The sequence below is a fragment of the Schistocerca nitens genome, chromosome 4 (assembly GCF_023898315.1).
Source record: "Schistocerca nitens isolate TAMUIC-IGC-003100 chromosome 4, iqSchNite1.1, whole genome shotgun sequence".
In the NCBI taxonomy this organism is placed as follows: domain Eukaryota; kingdom Metazoa; phylum Arthropoda; class Insecta; order Orthoptera; family Acrididae; genus Schistocerca; species Schistocerca nitens.
The window spans coordinates 14,691,083-14,716,225 of record NC_064617.1 but is presented as its reverse complement, the minus strand read 5'-3'; the positions used below and the strand labels follow the sequence as shown (position 1 = coordinate 14,716,225).

At 47.5% G+C, this 25,143-nt stretch overlaps 1 protein-coding gene across 1 annotated transcript; it reads right to left on the bottom strand.

Moving 5' to 3' along the window:
• On the bottom strand, positions 1 to 25,134 carry LOC126251363 (uncharacterized). The gene is made up of 3 exons (XM_049951741.1): positions 25,005 to 25,134; positions 21,414 to 21,948; positions 1 to 85 (listed from the first exon to the last, which is right to left on the bottom strand). The coding sequence occupies exons 1-3, from the start codon at positions 25,132 to 25,134 to the stop codon at positions 1 to 3; spliced, it is 750 nt and encodes a 249-aa protein (XP_049807698.1).
• Positions 25,135 to 25,143: the final 9 nt, after the last annotated feature.

The following is a 25,143-nucleotide window of genomic DNA, read 5'->3' as shown; positions in this document are numbered from 1 at the left end:
CTAATCCAACTTCTGCATTTCAAACGTCTTCTGGGTGTCCAGCAATCTTTCTGCGACGCACAGCTGCTGGCTTTCTGTAACTACACTATGAGATCAAAAGTATCCGGACACGCCGAAAAACATAAGTTTTTCGTATTAGTTGCATTGTGCTACCACCTAATGCTAGGTACTCCTTATCAGCGACCTCAGTAGTCATTAGGTATCGTGAGAGACCAGAATGCGGCTCTCCGCGGAACTCGCGGACTTTGAATGTGGTCAGATGATTGGGTGCAACTAGTTCCATACGTCTGTACGCGATATTTCCACACTTCTAAACATCCCTAAGTCCACTGTTTCAGATGTGATAGTGAAGCGGAAAAGTGAAGGGACACGTACAGCACAAAGGCGTACAGGCCGACCTCGTCTCCGACTGACAGAGACCGCCGACAGTTGAAGACGATCGCAGTGTGTAATAGGCAGACATATATCCAGACTATCACACAGGAATTCCAAACTGCAAGTATTATGACAGTTAGGCAGGATGTGAGAGAACTTGGATTTCATGGACGAGCGGCTGCTCATAAGCCACATATCACACCGGTAAATGCCACACGACGCCTCGCTTGGTGTCAGGAGCGCAATCACTGGACGTTTGAACAGTGTAAATACGTTGTGTAGAGCAACGGATCATGGTACACAATGTGGCGATCCGATGGCAGGATGTGGGTATGGTGAATGCCCGGTGGACGTTATCTGCCAGCGTGTGTTGTGCCAACAGTAAAATTCGCAGGCGGTGGTGTTATGGTGTGGTCGTGTTTTCCATGGAGGGGGCTTGCACCCTTTGTTGTTTTGCGTGGCACTATCACAGCACACGCCTACATTGATGTTTTAAGCGCCTTTTTGCTTTCCACTGTTGAAGGGCAATTCGTGGATGACAACTGCATCTTTCAACACGATCGAGCACCTGTTCATAATACACGCCCTGTGGCGGACTGGTTACACGACAATAACATCCCTGTAATGGACTGGCCTGACCTGACCTGAATCCTACTGAATACCTCTGGTATGTTTTGGAACGCCGACTTCGTGCAAGGCCTCACCGACCGACATCGATACTTCTTCTTAGTACAGCACTCCGTGAAGAATGGGCTGCCATTCCCCAAGAAATCTTCCAGCACCTGATTGTCTGTTAGTGTAAGCCAGAGCTCTCTAAGAACCCATGCGCCCGTCGAGCAAGTCACATTTGAACATTCGTAGATAATCGCGTAACTACCTTGGGCGAGCCGGGTAGCCGAGAATAACTCTCTTTTATCATATTTCCAATACTTCCTCATGTATAGTTCATCAGGAGAAAGAAATTGGCGTTCTACGGATCGGAGCGTGGAATGTCAGATCCCTTAATCGGGCAGGTAGGTTAGAAAATTTAAAAAAGGAAATGGGTAGGTTAAAGTTAGATATAGAGGGAATTAGCGAAGTTCGGTGGCAAGAGGAACAAGACTTTTCGTCAGGTGAATACAGGGTTATAAATACAAATAGGGGTACTGCAGGAGTATGTTTAATAATGAATAAAAAAATTGGAGTGCAGGTAAGCTACTACAAACAGGATATTGAACATTAATGTGGCCAAGATAGACACGAAGCCAACGCCTACTACAGTAGTACAAGTTTATATGCCAGCCGGCCGGAGTGACCGAGCGACTCTAGGCGATACAGTCTGGAAGCGCGCGATCGCTGCAGTCGCAGGTTAGAATCCTACCTCGGGCATGGATGTGTGTGATGTCCTTAGGTTAGTTAGGTTTAAGTAGTTCTAAGTTCTAGGGGACTGATGACCTCAGACGTAACATCCCATAGTGCTCAGAGCCATATGAACCATTTTATATGCCAACTAGCTCCGCAGATGACGAAGAAATTGGCGAAATGTATGATGAGATAAATGAAATTATTCAGATAGTGAACGGAGACGAAAATTTAATAGTCATGGGTGACTGGAACTCGATAGTAGGAAAAGGAAGAGAAGGAAACGTTGTAGGTGAATATCGATTGGGGAGAAGAAATGAAAGAGGAAGCCGCCTGGTAGAATTTTGCACAGAGCACAACTTCATCATAGCTAACACTTGGTTCAAGCATCATAAAAGAAGGCTGTATACATGGAAGAAGCCTGGAGATACTGATAGGCTTAAGATAGATTATATAACGGTAAGACTGAGATATAGGAACCAGGTTTTAAATTGTAAGACATTTCCAGGGGCAGATGTGGACTCTGACAACAATCTATTGGTTATGAACTGTAGATTGAAACTGAACAAACTGCAAAGAGGTAGGTATTTGAGGAGATGGGACCTGGATAAACTGACTAAACCCGAGTTGTACAGAGTTTCAGACAGAGCATAAGGGAATAAGAATGGGGGAAAGAAATGTAGCAGAATGAGTAGCTTTGAGGAATGAAGTAGTGAAGGCAGCAGAAGATGAAGTAGGTAAAACCACGAGGGCTAGTAGAAATCCTTGGGTGACAGAAGGAATATTGAATTTAATTGATGACAGAAGAACATATATAAATGCAGTAAATGAAGCAGGCAAAAAGGAATACAAACGTCTCAAAAATGAGATCGACAGTAAGAGCAAAATGGCTAAGCAGGAACGGCTAAAGGACAAATGTAAGGATGTAGAGGCTTATCTCAGTAGGGGTAAGATAGATACTGCCTTCAGGAAAATTAAAGAGACCTTTGGAGAAAAGAGAACCACTTGCATGAATATCAAGAGCTCAGATGGAAACCCAGTTCTAAGCAAAGAAGGGAAAGCAGAAAGGTGGAAGGAGTATATAGAGTGTCTATACAAGGACGTTGTACTTCGGGGCAATATTATGGAAACGCAAAAGGATGTAGATGAAGATGAAATGGGAGATATGATAATGCGTGAAGAGTTTGACAGAACACTGAAAGACCTGAGTCGAAACGAGGTCCCGGGAGTAGACAACATTCTATTAGAACTACTGACAGCCTTGGGAGAGCCAGTGCTTACAGAACTCTACCATCTGGTGAGCAAAATGTATGAGACAGGCGAAATACCCTCAGACTTCAAGAAGAATATAATAATTCCATTCCCAAAGAAAGCAGGTATTGACAGATGTGAAAATTACCGAACTATCAGTTTAATAAGTCTCGGCTGCAAAATACTAACACGAATTCTTTACAAACGAATCGAAAAACTGGGAGAAGCCCATCTCGGAGAAGATCAGTTTGGATTCCGTAGAAATATTGGAAGACGTGAGGCAATACTGACGTTACGACTTATCTTAGAAGCTAGATTAAGAAAAAGGAAACCTACGTTTCTGGCATTTGTAGACTTAGAGAAAGCTTTTGACAATGTCGACTAGATGACTGGAATACTCTCTTTCAAATTCTGAAGGTGGCAGGGGTAAAATACAGGGAGCGAAAGGCTATTTACAATTTGTACAGAAACCAGGTGGCAGTTATAAGAGTCGAGGGGCATGAAAGGGAAGCAGTGGTTGGGAAGGGAGTGAGACAGGGTTGTAGCCTCTCCCCACTGTTATTCAATCTCTATATTGAGCAAGCAGTAAAGGAAACAAAAGAAAAATTCGGAGTAGGTATTAAAATCCATGGAGAAGAAATAAAAACTTTGAGGTTCGCCGATGTCAGAGACAGCAAATTACTTGGAAGAGCAGTTGAACAGAATGGACAGTGTCTTGAAAGGAGGGTATAAGATAATCATCAACTAAAGCAACACGAGGATAATGGAATATAGTCGAGTTAACTCGGGTGATGCTGAGGGAATTAGATTATGAAATAATACACTTAAAGTAATAAAGGAGTTCATCTATTTGGGGACCCAAATAACTGATGATTGTCGAAGTAGAGAGAATATAAAATGTAGCCTGCCAATGGCAAGGAAAGAGTTTCAGAAGAAGAGAAATTTGTTAACATCGAGTATTGATTTAAGTGCCAGGAAGTCGTTTCTGAAAGTATTTGTATGGAGTGTAGCCATGTATGGAAGTGAAACATAGACAATAAATAGTTTGGACAAGAAGAGAATAGAAGCTTTCGAAATGTGGTGCTACAGAAGAATGCTGGGGATTAGATGGGTAGATCACATAACTCATGAGTAGGTATTGAACAGAATTGGAGAGAGGAGGAGTTTGTGGCACAACTTGACTAGAAGAAGGGATCGTTTGGTATGACATATTCTGAGGCATCAAGGGATCACCATTTTAGTATTGGAGGTCAGTGTGGAGGGCAGAAATCGTAGAGGGCGACCAAGAGAAGAATACACTAAGCAGATTCAGAAGGATGTAGGTTGCAGTAGGTACTGGGAGATGAAGAAGCTTACACAGGATAGAGTAGCATGGAGAGCTGCATCAAACCGGTCTCAGGACTGAAGACCACAACAGCAACAGTTCATCGGAAGAAGCTCTGTAGACCAGCGGAAACCAGAGCTGCTCAAACCATATTCTTCTCGAACAATACGCCTTTGAAGGTAACTATTTTTTTCGACCCGCATAGATGCGATGTACTCCCTTTGCTCGTAATTCCATTGTTATATCAAGTGTAGTACATCAGGAGAAACAGAATTTAGAGTTCTGCCAATTAGTGCCTACCAGATCTCTCTAACCCCATATACTTCTCCAGCAATGCACGTTTGATAATTCTTCTACTCTCGCGTAATTATTTTGCGTGAGTCACGCAGGCGCGAGGTACTCCTGTTAATGCTATTTCTATTATTGCACCGTGCTTGCTATATCGAAAGAAGAAGAATTTCAAACTTTGTCGATCAGTGCAAACCCCAGCTCTCTAACCCATAACTTTCACGAGCAGTGCTCCTTTGACAGTTCTTCGACAGCCGCATTATTATTATAGGGAACTGCACAGACACAAAGTACCCTCATTGCTCGTATTTGCATCGTTTCATCGAAAGTAGCAAACTTTCAAGCCCTGTCAATTAGTCTAAATCATACGTCTGTAACTCATATGCTTATGGAGCAAAGGACGTTTGAATGTTCTTCGACACTGGCGCTATTATTTTAGGCGAGACATGTAGCCCCAAAGCACTTCACGTATATCCTTTATTTCATCTTGTGTCGTACATCTCCAGAATCAATTTTTGAGGCTCTGTACAGTGGTGCTGTATAATCCATATACGTCTCGATCAATGCACGTTTGAACACACATCAAAAAAAGTTTTGCATTACCACAGTTCCAAGAACTCTTGAAGATAGACGTTGACTGTGGCTATTGTATCACAGACACAGTCCCTTTGACTGTCACTAACCCGCCCGAAGATGCATGCAACCATGCATGAGCAGCGCCTATTAGACGGAGGGGGTCCGACAGCCGATCAGTTCCAGTCGTTTCATCAGGAAGGAGGTACACGGCTGGTGTTGTCTGTAGTTCAACCATGCCAGGACGATCAAGTCAATACCGCAGTTCGATCGCGTCTGCATTGTTACTTTGTGCCAGGAAGGTCTCTCAACAAGGGAAGAGTCCCGGCGTCTCGGAGTGAATCAAAGCGATGTTGTTCGGACATGGAGGAGATATAGAGAGACAGGAACTGTCGATAACATGCTTCGCTCAAACCTCCGAAAGGCTAAAACTGCAGTGGGTGACCGTTACCTATGGATTATGGCTCAGAGGTACCCTGACAGCAACGCCATCATGTTGAATAATGCTTTTCGTGCAGCGAAGCACTCCTATCGCTCGTATTTTCTTTTACGCATCAAGTGTGGGTACATCGCAAGAATCACAATTTCAGGCTTTGTCGATTAGTGCATAACAGATCTCTCTAATCCATTTGCTTCTCAAACAATGCATCTTTGAAGATTCTTCGATACTCGCGTAACTATTTTATTCGATCTGCGTAGATGCGACGTAGTCTCATTACTCTTATTTCTATTGTTGTGTCCTGTGTGGTATATCGCAAGGAGCACAATTTAGAGCTTTGTCGATCAGTGGTTACCAGAGATCTCTAACCCAGATACACGTCGAACAATACACGTATGAAGATTTTTCGACACTGGTGAAATTTTTTTGGCAAGACTCGTAGCTGCGAAGTACCCACAATGCTCGTACTTCCAGCATATCATCTTGTGTCGTACATGGAAATAAGCACAAATTAAACTGTGTCGATTAGTGGAAAGTAGAACTCCCTAGCCCATATGCTTCTCTAGCTATGTACGTTTGAAGGTTCTTCAACAATCCGTTAATTATTTTAGCCTAGCCACATAGACGCGAAATACTCCCATTGATCGTATTGACATCATCTCACCTTGTGTCGTACACCTGAAGAAGCAGAATTCCATTCTCTGTCGCCTAATCCAAGCCAGATTCTGTAACCCAAATATCTCTCGAGCAATGCACATTTGAAAGTTCTTCGACAATCGAGCAATTGTTGTAGACGAGCGGCGTAGTCGCGAAGTATTCCCATTGCTATATTTCCAATAATTCGTCATATGCAGTAGATGGAAGGAATCAGAACTTAAGGTCTTCACCCTTAACTGGGTACAATCCTCACTGAAACGCACTGGCCCACCGCGAATTATCAAAAGCGGTGGGTGAGACATGGCCAGCCATGATCCCCCAGTACATGTTGAGGCGCTCCGGGAAACGTAACTCGGGTTTGCCTGCCACACTGTCTCGATGATGTCAAACTCCACAACATAAGACCCGGGCCATACCATCATTATCAACACATTATCATTTCATAACATCTCCGAGCTGTGGAACGGTGAGTGTTGTCGTGTGTCAAGGAAGGACGTTAAACTCCCGTCAAGGTAGGACGTTAACGCCCCCAACCCAAGGCGAAAGCGAAGGGTGCGTGGCGCAGGGGGAGCTGTGTCTGAGGGACCGAACATCTGTCACTCTCTCTCTTTTTCCGCAGGGTACAGACCAGCAGGTGCTCTGCATGCCGGCGACCTCGTCTGTCGGCGTGGGACCTCGGCGTGAGTCGGCAAGGGTGCTTAGCCACGCCAGTGGGTAACCGGGACGTGTTGTGCCAAACCTAGGAGGTGGTGACATCACCTGGACCAGTTTAGCAGGGTCCAGACCGTCGAACGACTGAGTGACCGGCCTACCACTTGAGTAGGAGTGGGTCCTAGGCCTTTAGGCGGGAGCTCGGGCAAGTAGGTGGCGAAGGGCGAGGAGTGCATCCGCTTCTCCAGAGTGTGGGGTACACTTGCCGGTGAGCGCTGGGGGAAATCGCCGATGACGAGGCCACTGAAGGGGACCAGTACACTGTCAACGGTGTGCTGAACCCCGCAGCTAAGGAGTGCCCTTGACCTAGGGGCGAGGTTGGTGGGCGAGCTGCATCTAGTCTCCCCCCCCCCCGCGCCACCCCCCCACCCCACCACCCATGCCAGAGTAGCCGGTCCGGGGTCACAGACGGGCTCCCAACAACCTGTTTTCGCTTGTTTAACTAATGATGGCTACCGAAGAGACAAGCGATCTGAGTGCGCCCATAAGGGCTTCCTTGCTAGCTGATCCCTAGGCACAGGATGGCCTGGGTCAGACGACGGAGGAGAGTAACTTGGAAAGGCATATGAGAATTACCCAGTTCTTAGATCAAAATGTTAAGAACGACCAAATCAGTCAGGCCACAGTGCAGGCTATTAAAATGAGCTGGCGGCATGGGCAATCGCCAATGCCAAGCTAGAAGGGAGGATCGAAGAACTGGAGAAAGAAAACGAGAGACTGAGAAAACAACCAGTAAAGACATGGGCTGGCGTTACGACACAGGCTGCACCAAAGGCACAAACCACGAAAGAAACCATAGCTAAGGTGTCTAAACGGGCGGACACAGCAGTCTTCCTAAGACCAATGCCTGGCTAAGATATCAAAAAGGTCCAGGAAATGTTTGCCACTACCCTAAACCCAGTAAGAGAGAAAAATCAAGATCAATAAGGTAAAAGTAACCAAGAAAATTGTTATTGTAGATGTCGTCTCGGAAGATGACAAAAAGAAGCTTCTAGGGAACCAAAAACTATGCAAGTCAATAAAGTGTGACCCCCCCCCCCCCTCCGCAAGTGAAATCCTCTTGTCATCTTATATGACGTTCCTAAATCAATGACAGATCTATGTGAAATCCTATACCAGCAGAACCTTGAAGACTGGGACATGAATATGGAAACATTCCTAATAGATTTCAAGCTCAGATTCAAAACGGAACCTAGACAGGTATGTAGTCCAGTATGTTGCCGTGGTAACGGGGTCATTATGGAGGAAATTAACAGCTATGGGCAGGGTGTACACAGGATTTCAGGCTATAAACGTCTAAGACTACCTGATCGTACCCCGATGCCATAACTGTGGGGACATAGACCACATTCATAAATACTGTAGTAGGAAGCCGGCCTGCTCCAAATGCGAAGAGGAAGACCACTTGAGAAAGACTGTAGGAAATCCGGTATATGCATACCATGTACACGCAGGGGAAAAAGGACCTGTGGCACAACCGGGAGGAATTGCCCAACCTACAAATTACTGGAACAGCTCCTGATCTCCAGAACAGATTATGGCTGAAGCTGACAACGAAGCCACATCAACCAAGAAAAGAAAGTCTCATAGCAAGAAGAGAAAGGATGCTGACAGAGCAGATAATTTCAAAGAGTTCTTTAACGCTCTTCAAGAAACAAAGAAAGAGTAAAAGACAATCATGTTTGATTCATGAATCCAGACTGAAGCAGAAGTAGAAATACAGGAAATAGGAGAAAACATGGCTGATATAGGCAATCTGACTGAGCCCATGACTCCGGTTCTCCCGAGTGTCAGCTCGACACTCAACCCGGAGGCTGAAAGCATTGTCACAAAACAAGAAAAAATAAGCCCACAACAGACAATCATGGTTGATCTATGCATACAGACAGAGCCAGTTGAGAAAACAAAAGACAGCCTGCAACTGACAGAAAGCAATAGCATCATCCCTGCTCAAAAAGGACTTCTTAAACCTATCTTACAAGACAATACGATTACGAGTACAAGAACAATCACGAGCACAATGCAGTTTCAAATAATGCCAAGAGATCCGGACCCGGAGCCAAGATGGATACACCCGAACTTGGAGCTTGCAATGCAACTATCGAGTTTGGAGGAGCCAGCTGTCCTCACTACGGCGCTCAGGCACGTCGTACGCATAGGGCATAAATATGGCAGGGAGGTCACCTTCTCAACAATGGGGGCTGTGGATAGGATACAGCTAAAGTCAATGAATCTTCCCACTGTGTTCGGAGCCCTGTGTGACCTGGTTAGGAAGGTTTTTGAGAGAAGAGGAGAGGAATTCAATATGCAGGAAATTTACGTACAGTCTGTCCTTGCAAACGGCCGAATTGCGTCAGATTACAACAAACCATGGCCTGACTGCAATTTCCACACCTACTTTCCATAACACCTGAAATCGCAGTAGGACAAACAAACACCCATAACAGTCGGCTAGTCATGCAGGAACTTCAAACGGTAGTGGAGGAGAGGAGACTGGATGTAGTCTGTCTGCAAGAGCTATACTCCCGAGCTGGGCAAATCTCATTCATGTCTACCACCTGGCAAACAATTTCCACCGGAGAAGAGCCTAAGGCAGTTCTAGTAGTCGCAAATAAGGCCCTACGGGCCACCACAATAATGCAGCTATCAAACAGTCACTGTAATGTTGTAGAGTTGCAAACACCAGTAGGAATAATATATCTTGTAAACATGTATTTTCAATATGGAGGAAATTTTGAAGACTTCTCGGATCACCTTGCGAGAGTCATCACGGCACTGCATGGGCGTAAGGTCATTATCACGGCAGACATAAATGCCAAGTCCCCCATGTGGTACAGCGGCACAAGGGATGCAAACGGTGAGAAGGCCGAGGAACTGATCATGGCTTCCCAACTTGTAGTGGCAAATAAACCTGGAAATCCCCCCACCTACACAGGAGGAGGTGGACAAGGGACAAACATAGACGTCACCTTGGCAACCGCTAATGCCATCAGCATCATTAAAGGTTGGAGGGTTATGGATCACGCCACTACAAGTGATCGCAATTTAATTTCATTTTGTCTCAGTGAAGAAGAGTGCCGCTGGGACCTGGGATGGGAAAATCAACTCAGCTATAATAAAACAGATTGAGACTGTCTGGATCGGGAGTGTGACCTTCCACCATTGCCTGAGGGTGACCTAGACACAGATAGGTACGCCGAAGAGTTGGTAGGGTCAGTAGTTAGAGCGCTTAAAGCCGCTGTGCCAACCACGAGGAGGGCCGTGGCGACTTCCTCATCGCCATGGACTGCCGACCTTGGACGTATGCGTCAGTGTGTGAGACGAACGAGGAGGTACTACTAGCGAAGTGCCGTCTGGCAAGAAAAGCAGTACTGGTTGCAGCAGCATACAGAAGAAAAAGAAATATTTCAAAAGGAATTAAAGGAAATAAGAGTGAAATGTTGGGAAAGATATGTGTTGAGCCAACTAAACACTGATTCATGGGGAGTACCGTATAAATTGGTTAGAAAAAAAAATCAGGTCTCCTGTGGTCGTCTCCACAATCAGAGACGGAGACAGGAAACTGCCGAAGTTCTTCTGTGCACTCTGCTGCCGGATGACGAGGAAAATGAGGAGAATGAACTCCAAAACAAATCCGCAGGGAGGATCAGAATGAATACACCAACAACACCATGGTGTACCCCTTTTCAGAAGAAAAAGTCGCTGCACAAACCAGATCATTAAAAAAGGGCAAGGCGCCTGGGCCAGACGGTACAGCAGCGGCGGTTGTGCAGTTCCTCGCCCCTCAGCTAATAGCGTCTCACATGGGACTATTCAATGAATGTCTTACGACCGGAAAATTCCTCAAAATCTGGAAAAGGGCTAATGTGGTGATTATTCAGAAGGGAAAAGACAAGGACCCCACAGGCCCATATGCCTCCTAGGCATGCTAGGGAAGTTGCTGGAGAAGCTATTGGCTGACAGACTGACAGCACACAGGATACTGCGCAGGATGAGTGACAGGCAGTTCGGCTTCAGGAAGGGGTGGTCGGTGTCTGACGCAATTGCCCTGGGAGCTGAGGTCTGCAGCTCAGCCCCACAGAAGTATGTGGTAGGCATCATGGTAGACATCAGCGGTGCCTTCGACAACCTGTGGGGGCCCTCGCTCTTCTCCCGCTTGCATGAGAAGGAGTGCTCAGTGCCCCTCTATGGCCATCTGAGGAACTATTGTATGAACATGGAGGTCTGGTTATGTTCGCCCAGCGGAAGAATAAGTAAAACCATTACGAAGGGGTGTCCCCAGGGATCTGTTCTGGGGCCACTCTTTTGGGATGTCAACATAGAACCCGTCCTAGAGAAACTATAACTTATTGAGGACGTGCTAGAAGTGATAGCCTACGCCGACGACCTCCTCCTGCCGGTAGGTGGCCGCAGCCGAGAGGAACTTCAGCCCAAAGTAGAACAAGGAATGACAGTGCTTCATGAATGGTGCCAAGAGTCAAATTTGAAAACTGAACCACATAAATCTACATATCTTTTAACGAAAGGCAGTCTAGTTAGAAATCCGACCGTCAGAATTGAAGGAACTCCAGTTTTTTGGCGTCGGGAGGCTAGATACCTAGGAGTTACAATAGATGGAAAATAGAACTACAATTCACATATAGACAACATAATGCAGTGAGCATTAGAAGTCCTGAACAATCTTATAAACATAGGCCATAGAAGATTCCACCTACCTCCCAAATTGATAAAACTCTACCATAATAGCATGCTGATATCCTTAGTAGGACATGCGAGCGGGGTCTGGGCACACCGTCCCACGAGGGTGGTGCCCACTATGACTGTGAGAAGGGTGCAGCGGAACATGTTATTGCGTTCTGTTGGAGCATACCGAACAATTCCTGGGGGGGCCTTACTGATAATAATTTGGTTACGTCCGTTGGACATAAAAATCCGAGAGCAGGGCGTGTGGTATTAGGTCTCCAAGGGGAAAAGACTAGGGAAATCATGGGGATACAAGTAGGGGATAAATATGTAATTAGTAGAGGGGGCGAGGAGTTATGTCAACAGCAATGGGAAAATGAGAAACGGGAAGAAGGGTATACCAACTACTGCCCAAAATCAGGGAAAGGCTACAGATGAGCTACTTTGAGCCGAGCAGGGGTCTGCTGCACTTTCTTACAGGACATGGCCCACATCCAACATATCTATGTCGATTTGGAAAACGGCCAACACCGGCGTGTGACTGTGGTGCTCCGGAAGCAACACCCGAACATGTCGTCTGTGACTGTACGTTATACGACGATGTGGCGCTTGAACTCAGGAACCAATTACCGAACAGAGATACACATGCACTAATACGTCGTGCCGAGACCTTTAATGTCCTAAACAGTTTGGCAAATGAAATATCCCAAAGATCACGAGGGATTTTATTAGGAACCAAAATGGTTAGAGACCAAAGATAAACCGATCATGGCACAGGTACACCTGCAAATGCCGCTGAGAGCGGAACTGGCCGGCCGCTTCACGACCGGAATCCGCCGCGCTGCAGGACCACGAAGGCAGGTGTATCATTGCCGAACTTGACATTTCGCACTAGATTTTTTAGAAAGTAGTTACACTAGAATAATGTAAGATTATAACACTAACACTACTAACATAGGTAGGGACTGCAGCGATTTTCAAGTAGATGGCCAGCCCAGTGCCAGGGGCACGCTCACTGGGATCAGCTCAGTGAGCAGGCCTTAATAGTAGGTTTGTATATCATCTGGCACACCTGTAACGCTGCAGGGTGGATTAGTCTCAGAGTAGTCGAGTGTAGTTAACAAGTTAGATTAACCCTGTCCATAATCAGTGTCGTTAACCAATTACGTATAAGCTGCTTTTGATTTGTTTCGTATGATAAAAGGGCCCACTAATTAAATAAGGTGGTGGTGGGTTATTGTGTATAACATAATGTTGTTGTTTTATGAATCATTTGTATCATAATCTTTGTTTTCAGTTGTATTAATATCTTGTGTTGTATCAATAAAGTACTTAAAAAAAAAGAATAAAGACCAGAGCTGGCTTACGACGAGACAAGCGACTAGAGTGCACCTGCTAAGGCTTCGATGCTTGCTGTCCCCTCCCCACAAGGGGGCTTGGGGCAGAATGTGGAGAGCGTAATTGACAGACACGCCAGGATTACGCAACTCCTGGAGTCCATTGAGAAGAATGGAACAATAAGCCATTCTGCGATCCTGGCTATAAAGAATGAACTCGCTTCTTGGGCTGGGCAAATGCAAAGCTCGAAGAGTGAGTGGATCAACTGGAAAAAGGGAATGAAAGACTGGGCAAACAGCCAGTGAGATCTAAGGCGGGTGTCGTCCCTCAAGCGGTACCCAAAGTGCAAACTACGAGAGAAACCATAACCAAGGTGTCACAGAGACCGGACATGGCTGTCGTCTTAAGACCCTTGCTCTACCAGGACACCAAAAAGGAGCAGGAAATACACTCCTGGAAATGGAAAAAAGAACACATTGACACCGGTGTGTCAGACCCACCATACTTGCTCCGGACACTGCGAGAGGGCTGTACAAGCAATGATCACACGCACGGCACAGCGGACACACCAGGAACCGCGGTGTTGGCCGTCGAATGGCGCTAGCTGCGCAGCATTTGTGCACCGCCGCCGTCAGTGTCAGACAGTTTGCCGTGGTATACGGAGCTCCATCGCAGTCTTTAACACTGGTAGCATGCCACAATAGTAACCTCACAGTCCTTCTCAGACACACAGCCGTAGGCCATCCTAGAAAATGGCCTCACGGGCAGTGAGATGGCGTCGGATCCGTCGGACAATGAGGCCCAGGAGGAGGTTATCGAATTATCGTCGGATGAGGACCCGGATGTGGAATCGTCGTGCGCGTCCTCGGCGATGGATACGCCGACGGAGATTGCTGACTAGACCATATTTCGGTAGAATGTGTAGATGGAGGACGGAATACACACAGGCTGATTCAGTGCGGTTTGAATATGGGAAGATGGGAGCATTGGAGAAGTTCGATGAGAACGCACAGAATTTTACTAAGCTTAATGAATACAATATTACTGACGAATTTAAATTTTTCGCTAACAAATATGCTGGAGTTATAATTAATAAAGTTGTTACGTATGTGTATATGTGTATAGGATTAACGATAGGATTGAGCGAGGGCGTATAGTGGGCATGCGGGAGGCCGGGTGGACGTACCGCCGAATTGCTCAACACGTGGGGCGTGAGGTCTCCACAGTACATCGATGTTGTCGCCAGTGGTCGGCGGAAGGTGCACGTGCCCGTCGACCTGGAACCGGACCGCAGCGACGCACGGATGCACGCCAAGACCGTAGGATCCTACGCAGTGCCGTAGGGGACCGCACCGCCACTTCCCAGCAAATTAGGGACACTGTTGCTCCTGGGGTATCGGCGAGGACCATTCGCAACCGTCTCCATGAAGCTGGGCTACGGTCCCGCACACCGTTAGGCCGTCTTCCGCTCACGCCCCAACATCGTGCAGCCCGCCTCCAGTGGTGTCGCGACAGGCGTGAATGGAGGGACGAATGGAGACGTGTCGTCTTCAGCGATGAGAGTCGCTTCTGCCTTGGTGCCAATGATGGTCGTATGCGTGTTTGGCGCCGTGCAGGTGAGCGCCACAATCAGGACTGCATACGAACGAGGCACTCAGGGCCAACACCCGGCATCATGGTGTGGTGAGCGATCTCCTGCACTGGCCGTACACCACTGGTGATCGTCGAGGGGACACTGAATAGTGCACGGTACATCCAAACCGTCATCGAACCCATCGTTCTACCATTCCTAGACCGGCAAGGGAACTTGCTGTTCCAACAGGACAATGCACGTCCGCATGTATCCCGTGCCACCCAACGTGCTCTATAAGGTGTAAGTCAACTACCCTGGCCAGCAAGATCTCCGGATCTGTCCCCCATTGAGCATGTTTGGGACTGGATGAAGCGTCGTCTCACGCGGTCTGCACGTCCAGCACGAACGCTGGTCCAACTGAGGCGCCAGGTGGAAATGGCATGGCAAGCCGTTCCACAGGACTACATCCAGCATCTCTACGATCGTCTCCATGGGAGAATAGCAGCCTGCATTGCTGCGAAAGGTGGATATACACTGTACTAGTGCCGACATTGTGCATGCTCTGTTGCCTGTGTCTATGTGCCTGTGGTTCTGTCAGTGTGATCATGTGATGTATCTGACCCCAGGAATGTGTCAATAAAGTTTCCCCTTCCTGGGACAATGAATTCACGGTGTTCTTATTTCAATTTCCAGGAGTGTATTTACAACTATGGTAAACCCTTCAAAATAAAAGATTAGGGCCAATAAAGTTAAAGCAACTAAGAATGTAGCAATATAAGAGGACAGGAACCAGATACTAAGCAACCAGATACTTTGTAATGCGGAGAAGTTGCAGCTGCCGAAAAACAAAAATCCTCTTGTGATACTGCATGATGTGCCGGTCACTCTTGACCAAAATGAAATTTGTGAAACAATTAGGCAGTAAAAATTTGAAGACATGAGCACTGAGGATTTCAAAACTGAATTCAAATTACAAATTACGATTCAGAACTGGGCCTCGGAAGCGCGACGTGGTACCCTACGTTGCCGAGGTTTCTGGGATCATGTGGAGGAAGCTAACATCTATGGGGAAACTTTACATTGGATTCCATCCATTAAAGTACCTCGATGTCATAACCGCAGAGATTTAGATCAGGTGGGTAAGTATTGTGCTCAGAGGCTGGTTTGCCCCAGGTGCGGAGCAGAAAATGATATAAAGAAAAACTGCACTAAGAGGGTAGAAGTCCTGTAACACCATTGATAGGAACTGCCCCACGTACAGGATGCCAGAGCAACGATTAATATCTAGGATCGATTATGACTGAGGCCATAACACGGCACAGGATGCATGAGAGATAGTACCCATGCAAAAGGAGTAGGGATGCGGAGAGGGCTGAAAGGTTCAAGCGATTTCTGAGTATGGTCGCTGAAGGTCATAACACGAAGGATAGAAATGGTGGACGCATGTGTTCAGACTGAACCTATTCCCTCTACCTATTGCAGGGGTTGCATCCTGCCAGAAGATCGGGCATGGTAAGAAATGCGTCCCGTGGTGGTTAACCGACCAGTGGTTATGCAGAGGAATGTGGTACCAGGACAACAGGTACAGGTCAACGCCATGAGTAGCACGAGCAGTGACATGACAACACCAGGTCGATCAACCATCGGAAGAATAGGAATCGATTCTGTTGGAATATAGTATAATTTTCAATACACCTTGCAGCTATCCGACCTCGAAGAGCCAGCTCTCTTGACCATAGCTCCGAGGCATGTGGTGTGTGCCAGTCACAAGCACGGGCATAAAGTCAGCATCTCGCCCATGGAGGATGTAGATAGAATACAGCTGAAGACAATGAATCTTCCCACTGACTCCGCTGCCTTGCGTGACTTGGTGTGGAGATCTTTGAAAGACGGAATGAACCATTTGGTCTCAAATATATAATCAGTCTGTTCTGTCCCTTGGAAGAATTGCTTTCGATTGGAGGAAAAACTTCCCAGAGACACACGTTCACATGTACTTCCCATGACAACAGAAATACAGCTGGGAAAACCAAATGCACATAACAACAGGTTGGTCATGCAGGAGCTTTGGGGGGTGGTAGACGAGATGACCCTGCATGTGCCCTGTCTACAGGAGCCATACACTCCAGCTGGGAAGTAGCATTTGCCACCATCAACTGGCTGATAATAAGCTTCAGTGATGAACCGAAAGCTGCCATTTTAGCACTGAACAAGGTTCTGAGAGTCACAGATTTGTCATACCTATCAGATGACCACCGTAACGTCGTGGAGCTCCAGTCGCCCATAGGGGTAACATACCTCATGAAAACCTACTTCCAGTATGGAAGGGAGATAGATGTGTACTTTGACCAACTCGTACAGGTCACTATGACGTTAAGGGGACGCAAAATTGTGATTATGGTGCACATAAATGCCAAATCCCCCCTTTGGAACAGCAGCAATCGTGATGAAAGAGGTGGAAAGATGGAAGAGACCATTATGACCTTGCAGTTCCTATTTGCCAATAGGCCAAGAACCCCCACCCCACTCTCCCCCCCCCCCCCCCCCCCACACACACACAAACACACTTACAGAGGCGGAGGGGGTGAGGTTACCAATATTGACATCAGGCTGATTGATCTGGGCGTGGCTCATGTTCATACCATATCTCATTTGACATTCTGTTTTTACTGTACTACCACTTCGTTATGTTAATTTCAATTACTGGTATCACTGAGTTGCCGCCTTGCCTGCCCGTGAGCGGCAGCAGCGGCGCTTATCGATATAAGCCCTGGCATATTATCTTTGCTGACTACTATTTCTGCCAGTGAGTTGGGAGGCGCTAGCAGTACAGTTCTGACCTGGCACTGTTTGAGTTGGCACGCGGCACAAGTTCAATCGGGGTGTGGCAGCAGTGAGGTCCGGTCCACCATGACTTGCCACACATGATTGTAGTGGGGACGACTTTGGTTTGTCGTCGGTCGGGCGTCTTGCAGGACGAAGTGTATTTGGCCGGCGAAGGAATGTGAAAGAGTCAATCATGGCTTTACAACTTGTGGTGGCTAACAAACCTGGCAACCTTCCTACCTATACAGTGGGAGGGGGACAAGGCACAAATACAGACGTGACCTTAGTCACACCAAATGCCGTCAACATCATACAAAATTAGAAGGTTGAATATAATGCCACCATAAGTGATCATAATCTCATAACTTTCACCTTAGGTGATAGAGTGTGCCACGTGGCCATAGAGTGTTAGCTACAGATGAATTATAAAAGAGCAGATTGGGAGCGCCTCGCGAGGGAGTGCGACATTCCTGCATTGCCAGAGGTGACACACACCAGGACATAGATGTGGAGGAAAGAGCCGAGGAGATGGTGAGCGCGATAACCAGAGTGGTGAAGGCAGATGTACGAAGTAGGAGGAAGGACATGGCAGCCTCTCCATCACCATGGTCAGCTGAACTGGAGGATATGCGTCAGTCTGGTAAAAGGCTAAGGAGGCACTACCAGCGCAGTATCGTCTGGTGGGAATGACAAAGATGGCTGCTGCAATATTGGGAAGCAAAGCAGAGGTTCCAAAAGGAACTATGGGCGGTAAGGGTAAAGAGCTAGGAAAGCTAAGTTTTGAATCAACTAGCAATAGACCTTATATGTTAGTTAAGGAAAAATCCGCTCTTCTATGGAGCTGTCAACAGTCAGGTATAGGGATAGGATGACGGAATCTTGCCAGGAGACTGCTGAGCTCCTCCTCCGGTCCCTGTTGCCTGACGGCAGTGCAGAGGGAGAAGGTTGAAGATAATGTCACCACAAGTGACCATAATCTCGTAACTTTCTCCTTAAGTGAGAGAGAGTACCACTTGGCCATAGAGTGGGAGGTACAGATGAATAACAGCGCCAATTAAGAAATAAAGACCTTGGTGGAGATATCAATGATGCGGCAGTCTACCCCTTTTCTGAAGAGGAAGTGATTGCCCACATGAAATCGTTGAGGAGAGGGAGAGCTCCTGGGCCAGACGGCATTGTGGCAGAGGTCGTGCAATTCTTGCCCCCCCCCCCCCAGCTAGTACCACCACTCACTCATCTATTCAGTGAGTGCCTCAGGCAGAAAAAATTGCCCAAGATCTGGAAAATTGCAAATGTCGTGATCATTAAGAAAGGACCCAACAAAGACCTATCTGAAACAAAATCTTACAGACCCATCTGCTCATTGAACTTGTTGGGGAAGATACTAGAGAAATTGCTGATGAGTAGCAGGCAGTTTGGCTTCAGGCCTGGGCAGTCAGCATCTGATGCAACAGTCCAGGTGGCTGAGGTCTGTGGCTCAACCACGTACAAGTACGTAGTTGGCGTCATGGTGGACATCAACTTTGTTGGCCTTCGCTCTTCTCCTGTTTGCGAGAGAAAGTGTGTCCAGGGCCGCTATACGGTTGTCTGAGGAGCTATTTCGAGGATCGGGAGATCTGGCTATCCCCTAGCGAAAGAGTGGGAAAAACAATAACAAAAGGGATGCCCCAAGGGTTCTGTATTAGGTCCCCTATTCTGGGACATCCACATGGAGCCACTGTTGGACGACCTACAACAAAGCGAAGAAGTGCTGGAGGTGATAGCGTACGTGGATGATCTTCTCCTGTTGGTTGGTGGCCGAAGCCGAGAAGACGTAGTGCCATAGGAAAATTACAACTGTGGTGCCAAAATACAAGGATGACAACTTCACCGAGCAAGTCTACATATCTTTTGCTGAATGGACAGCTGATAAGGAATCCCACTGTGAGATTTGAGGGCTCACTAGCTATTTGACGACGCGAGATGCGCTACCTGGGAACCATCATTGACGAAAGGTGGAACTTTGGAGAACACATTGAAACCATAACCCAGAGAGCCCTTGAAAGTGCTTAACAATCTTATCTCCATAGGTCACAAAAGATTTCATCTTCCCCCTCATCTCATAAAGCTATATCATAACAGCATCTTAACGTCAATGGTGGGTTACGGCTCGGGAGTCTGGGCGCACAGACTCACGAGGGTAGTGCCTGCCATGACAGTGAGAAGAGTGCAGAGGGACATTATATTGAAGTCTATGGGCCCTATTAGTTACAATGGGGCTCTGTTCTCTGGTTATAAAATTAGGGAACAAGCAGCGCGGTACTGGGAAAAATCATGCAAACAGGGGACATATTGGGCGTTAGGGTTGAGGATAAGGAGAAGAGGTGAAGAGTTGTGGCAGGAATCATGGAAAGCGGAAGAAACTGGCCGAAAACATTTGAATTTTTACCACATGTGAAGGAACGACTAGGTATGAAGTACTTCGAGTCAACCCGAGCATTGTACCATTTTCTCGCTGGTCATGGGCCCTACCCGAAATACCTATGTCGCATTGGGAAGAGCGCTACGCCCGCGTGTGACTGTCTCGCATTTGAGGGTACTTCTGACCATGTGGTTTACAAGTGCCCACTTTCCAATGATGTAGCAACCACACTACGAGACCAATTACCTAACAATGACACTTACCACTTACTGAGACGTGGAGACACATTTTAAACGCTGAACAGTTTCGCATACGTGGTATCACGGAAAGTGTTGAGAGAATTTCTGAGGGACATAAATTAATCATTCATCCGGGATTAACAACAAACACCAAATGTGTCAAATACCCTAATCCTATACCGCCTGTGCGTGGACAGGCCGACTTACGTTATAGTTGGAATCCGCCACGTGCAGGTCTAGGGGGGCTGGTTTTCAATAACACCAAATCAGGACATGCACTGAACATGACACAGAAAGGAATTTTAGTTGGTAGGACTTGCAATTAGAAAATTAAAATAAGAACCTACAGCGATAGACATCCATGGCATGCCTAGTGCAGGGGCACGCTCATAGGGGTTACCTTGGTGGGTAACGCTGAATAGTAAGTTTATATGTTTGCTGACACACCTGTGACGCTGCGGGCAGTAGAGATTAGACATAAGTAGCAATTACAAAGTATAGTATCAATAGTAGTAAATTTGTCCATTACAATTCTGTTCTGGCTGTAGTTCACTGGAAAAAACTGTCAATTAGCTGCAATTACAATGATATATAACATATATATATATATATATATATATATATATATATATATATATATATATATAATATTTTTAATGATATATACCCCACTAATCACGTAAGGTGGTAGGTTGCACATGTGTAATTATAAAAATTTGTGAATAAGGAAATTAAAAAAAAAGAGAAAACCAGACCTCCGGCATTGTGCCTTTCGTATCCAATCCCGATACTATATTTTGTGACGGGCTTCGTAGCGACAACACTTCGCTGTAGAAACGGCCTACGAAGTCACCGCCACACTTTTAATAGCGGGCCGACCGGTCCGCTGGAACAGGGAACAGAAAGATGAAAACCCAAACACTCGGATTAAATGAAAGTCGGTACTTATCTTTATTAACGACGATACAGAACACAGTGGTGAACATGGTCTACAGAAATCTGTCTAGTTCGAGTTGGAGCGGCTTGGTCAGCGTCGGCTGACGACAAACAACCACTCTGCTGCGATGAACACACAACTGACTAGCAGGTACACAATTCGGTGGCGAGTCTACAACTGAGCGGCGAATCCAGAACTGTCCTAGCGCTCGCGACTCCAGCGCTTAAGAAGCCAGAAGCCAGCGGTGGCGCGCGCAGACTTGCGGCGATTTCCTGTATCGCTGGCGCTGCTTGTGCGGACGGCGTCCGGACTTTGATGCTGCCAACCTTTTTTGGCAGCGGGCTCGGTTGGCATTACTGGCTAGGATATAACACTCCTCCCCCCCCCAAATCGCCGCACCGTCGTTGAATAATGACGTGGCGAGCGTCGACGGCGGGGGAGGGGTCTGGCCGCAGACGTATCAGAAGAGACCGGGGCGGAGACTGTTGTCGGTGGCAGTTCCCGGTCCGCACCCCAGCATTGGCTGCGCGGGGCCTCGGGAAACACCGACTGAAAACCGAGGTCAGGGTGCACGCCTGTGAGCACGGGCGCAGCTTCTGGTACTGGACGCGACGGGGCGTCGGGAGCCACGAAGAGAGGCAGCGTCTCCTGACGCTGCGTCGACGGCTGCTGAGTGGGCGCCGGACAAGGCGCTGCGGTGTCAGACTCCTTGGGGGTGCCCAAGGAAAGCGGCTGCAGGACAGGCTGCACAGCCACCGCTTGGGAAGGCGGCCCGGCTGAGGGATCGACGTCCATCAGCTCCGAAGGCGGTGGCGACTGAAGAGGGACCGCAGGCGCCGGAGCGACCACCTGGGGCGCTCCCGGATGAAGCTGCGCGGGAGGCATCAACGGGACGGGCTGTCGGCGTGGTAGCGGCGACGGCTGCTGCTGCTGCTGCCCTGGGGGCGGCAGCGAAGTCGGAAGGCGCGGCTGGAACCCGCCGCGGACCAAATCTGTGGACAAAGAACGAGCGGCAGAATCCGGGCGGCCAGCGCGGCGCAACTGGTTCTGATGCCTCCTGTGCACCCCAGTAGCACCTTGAACAGTATAAAAACCGCGACCCTGGACACTTATCACGGTACCACGTTCCCAACGACGGCGACCGTGATAAACTCTGAAAAAAAAAACGGCGTCGTTGCGCTGAAAACGCGTGCGATGCTCAGAAGCGGCGGGTCGATCCGGGGGGTGCAACAACCGTAGTAGGGTGCGATGACGACGGCCGTGGAGAAGCTCCGCAGGCGAAGGGCCGTCGCGTGGCGTGGTCCGGTACGACGACAGGAACGTGATGAAGGCCTGCTGACGAGAGTGCGTAGCACGAAGGCGGTCCATATGATCCTTGAATGTGCGTACAAAACGTTCCGCTGCACCATTCGATTGAGGGTGGAACGGCGGAGTAAGAACATGGCGAATGCCATTGGCAGAACAAAAACTTTCAAATTCAGCAGAGGTAAATTGTGGACCATTGTCAGACACTAAAACTTCTGGAAGACCCTCAATACAAAAAATTGAAGTCAACGCCTGTATAGTTCGTGCAGACGTTGTAGACTGCATGGGCACAACAAACGGAAAATTACTAAATGCATCTATCACGATGAGCCAACGAGAATTCCAATATGGACCAGCGAAATCAATATGTACTCGCTGCCAGGGCGTGCCCACTCAAAATAGCGTTGAGGCGGAGCAGCTTGGTGTTCGGCACACGTCGAACAATCTGTAGACATCTGCGTAATCTGCTTATCAATGCCGATCCATGTACAATGACGGCGGGCAAGCTGCTTGGTGCGGACCACTCCCCAATGACCTTGATGCAACAAGTCGAGGACCTTGGATTGGAGCACTTGGGGAACCACTACACGAAGCTGGTCATTCTCGGTGCGTAACAGCAAAACTCCGTGCGAAACAGACAACAGATGACGTTGCGGATAATAGCGACGAACCACAGGATCCGATATGTCCTTTGCCTTGGACGGCCAACCACGTTGAACAAAACGTAATAGTAAACTCAGATGAGGATCCGTAGCTGTCTCACGTGCCACCTGACGATAATCAATCGGAAAATCCCGGAGGGATTGATGCTCATCGGCGTCAATCTGATGGCAAGAGTCGTCAGAGGAATCGAAGACATCATCCGCAGCAATCGGCAATCTAGAAAGCGCATCAGCGTTTGCATGCTGAGCTGTAGGGCGATACAGTATCTCATACTGGTATTGTGATAACAAAAGAGCCCAACGTTGTAGTCTCTGAGCTGTCCGCTGAGGAACTGGTTTAGACGGATGAAACAGTGACGTCAGGGGCTTGTGATCTGTTACTAAATAGAATGGTCTACCATAGAGGTAGTGATGGAATTTTGTGACACCGAACACAATAGCCAACGCTTCCTTGTCCAATTGGCTATAATTACACTGAGCTTTGTTTAACAATTTAGATGCGAACGCAATAGGACGTTCGGTGTTACCGACTCGGTGAGACAACACAGCACCGAGGCCGAAAGAAGAGGCATCACAAGCTAACACCAGAGGCTTGTTAGGGTCGTAATGGACCAGACAACGATCATTCAATAAAGCCTCTTTAAGCTGCTGAAAGGCTGATTGGCAATCAGCTGACCACACAAACGGAACATTCTTACGGCGGAAACGATGCAACGGTGCAGCAATCTGTGATGCATTAGGTATAAACCTAATATAATATGTCAATTTGCCAAGAACTGCTTGCAATTCATGCAGATTGCGAGGGGCGGGCAAATCACGAATAGCTGCTAAATGTGACTGGGAGGGATGAATGCCTTGAGCATTAATAACATGTCCCAGATACTCCAACTCCGTAAGGAAAAATGAACATTTATTGATGTTGCAACGTAGGCCTGCCTGAGACAACACTGTAAACAAACACTCCAAATTACGGAAATGTTCAGCAGGCGTCCGACCGGACACAACAATATCGTCTAAATAATTGCAACACGATGGCACATTAGCCAAAAGTTGGGACAAAAAACGCTGAAAAACAGCCGGAGCTGACGCACAACCAAAAGGCAAACGCAGAAAACGGAACAATCCCAACGACGTGTTTATGACAAAATACTGTTGTGATTGCTCGTCGAGGGGCAATTGCAAATATGCTTCACGGAGATAAATTTTGGAAAAGAAACGAGCTTCCCCTAACTTATCCATCAGCTCGTCCGGTCTAGGTAAAGGAAAAGAATCAATGACAGTCTGAGGATTAACTGTCGACTTAAAATCAGCACACAAACGTAACTTGCCAGACGGTTTCTTTATAATAACTAAGGGAGAAGCCCACTGGCTCGCTGAAACGGGTTGAATAACACCGTTGTTTTGCCAACGACGAAGTTCATCTTCTACAGGTGCCCGGAGGGCGTGAGGCACTGGACGAGCACGAAAAAATCGAGGCTGCGCATTATCTTTTAACGTAATATGAGCGGCAAAGTTCGCAGCACAACCGAGTTCGTCTTTAAATATGTCACTGTATCGTTTACACAAATCGGTTATGCTGTCTTGAGGGACAACAACAGAATTAAGTTGCAACACATTGTCTTGGATAGACAGGCCAAACAAGTCAAAACAGTCTAATCCGAATATGTTTACACTGTCTGTAGCGCGGAGCACTGTGAATGAAACCGTTTTTGTGTTGCCCCGGAATGTGGCTGGCACGCTACATACACCTAACACAGGAATGTGTTCGCCACTATAAGTAGCCAAAGAATGTTTTGCCGCTGAAAGTTTAGGGCGGCCGATAGCCGCATACGTAGCACTATTTATGAGAGTCACAGACGCACCAGTGTCTAATTGAAAATTGAAGGTCTTATCCTGGATGCGTAGCTTCACAAATAGTTTATTACACTGTCTCTGGATCGGTGCAGTGGAGGCGGAAGACACAAAATCAGCGCGTTTAGCGCGTGTTCGCTGCTTACGACAACTCGTGGGTTGGGCGGGTGGAACAACAACTCCCGCTTCACTTGCAGTCTGTACATTACTTTTTACAGCGTTTGAATTACGCTTGGGTCGCATAGCAGAGGGCTGGGTGGGTGGCTTATTGCGAACAAGTTTATTACCCACACGAACAGTGGAAGAGTCTTTAAACCCGACCTCCTGGGCGGGCTGGCTTTGAAGAACATGAATATCCATGGGCTGGGC

What these genes read in the sequence shown, in the direction of transcription:
- LOC126251363 (XM_049951741.1), bottom strand. Translation starts at nt 25,134, where the DNA reads ATGGATATTCATGTTCTTCAAAGCCAGCCCGCCCAGGAGGTCGGGTTT. An exon ending in CTCTGCTATGCGACCCAAGC is followed by an intron (nt 21,949 to 25,004) that starts GTAATTCAAACG and finishes CTTTGTCCACAG; the next exon opens with ATTTGGTCCGCGGCGGGTTC. An exon ending in GCCCCGGTCTCTTCTGATAC is followed by an intron (nt 86 to 21,413) that starts GTCTGCGGCCAG and finishes TTGATCTCATAG; the next exon opens with TGTAGTTACAGAAAGCCAGC.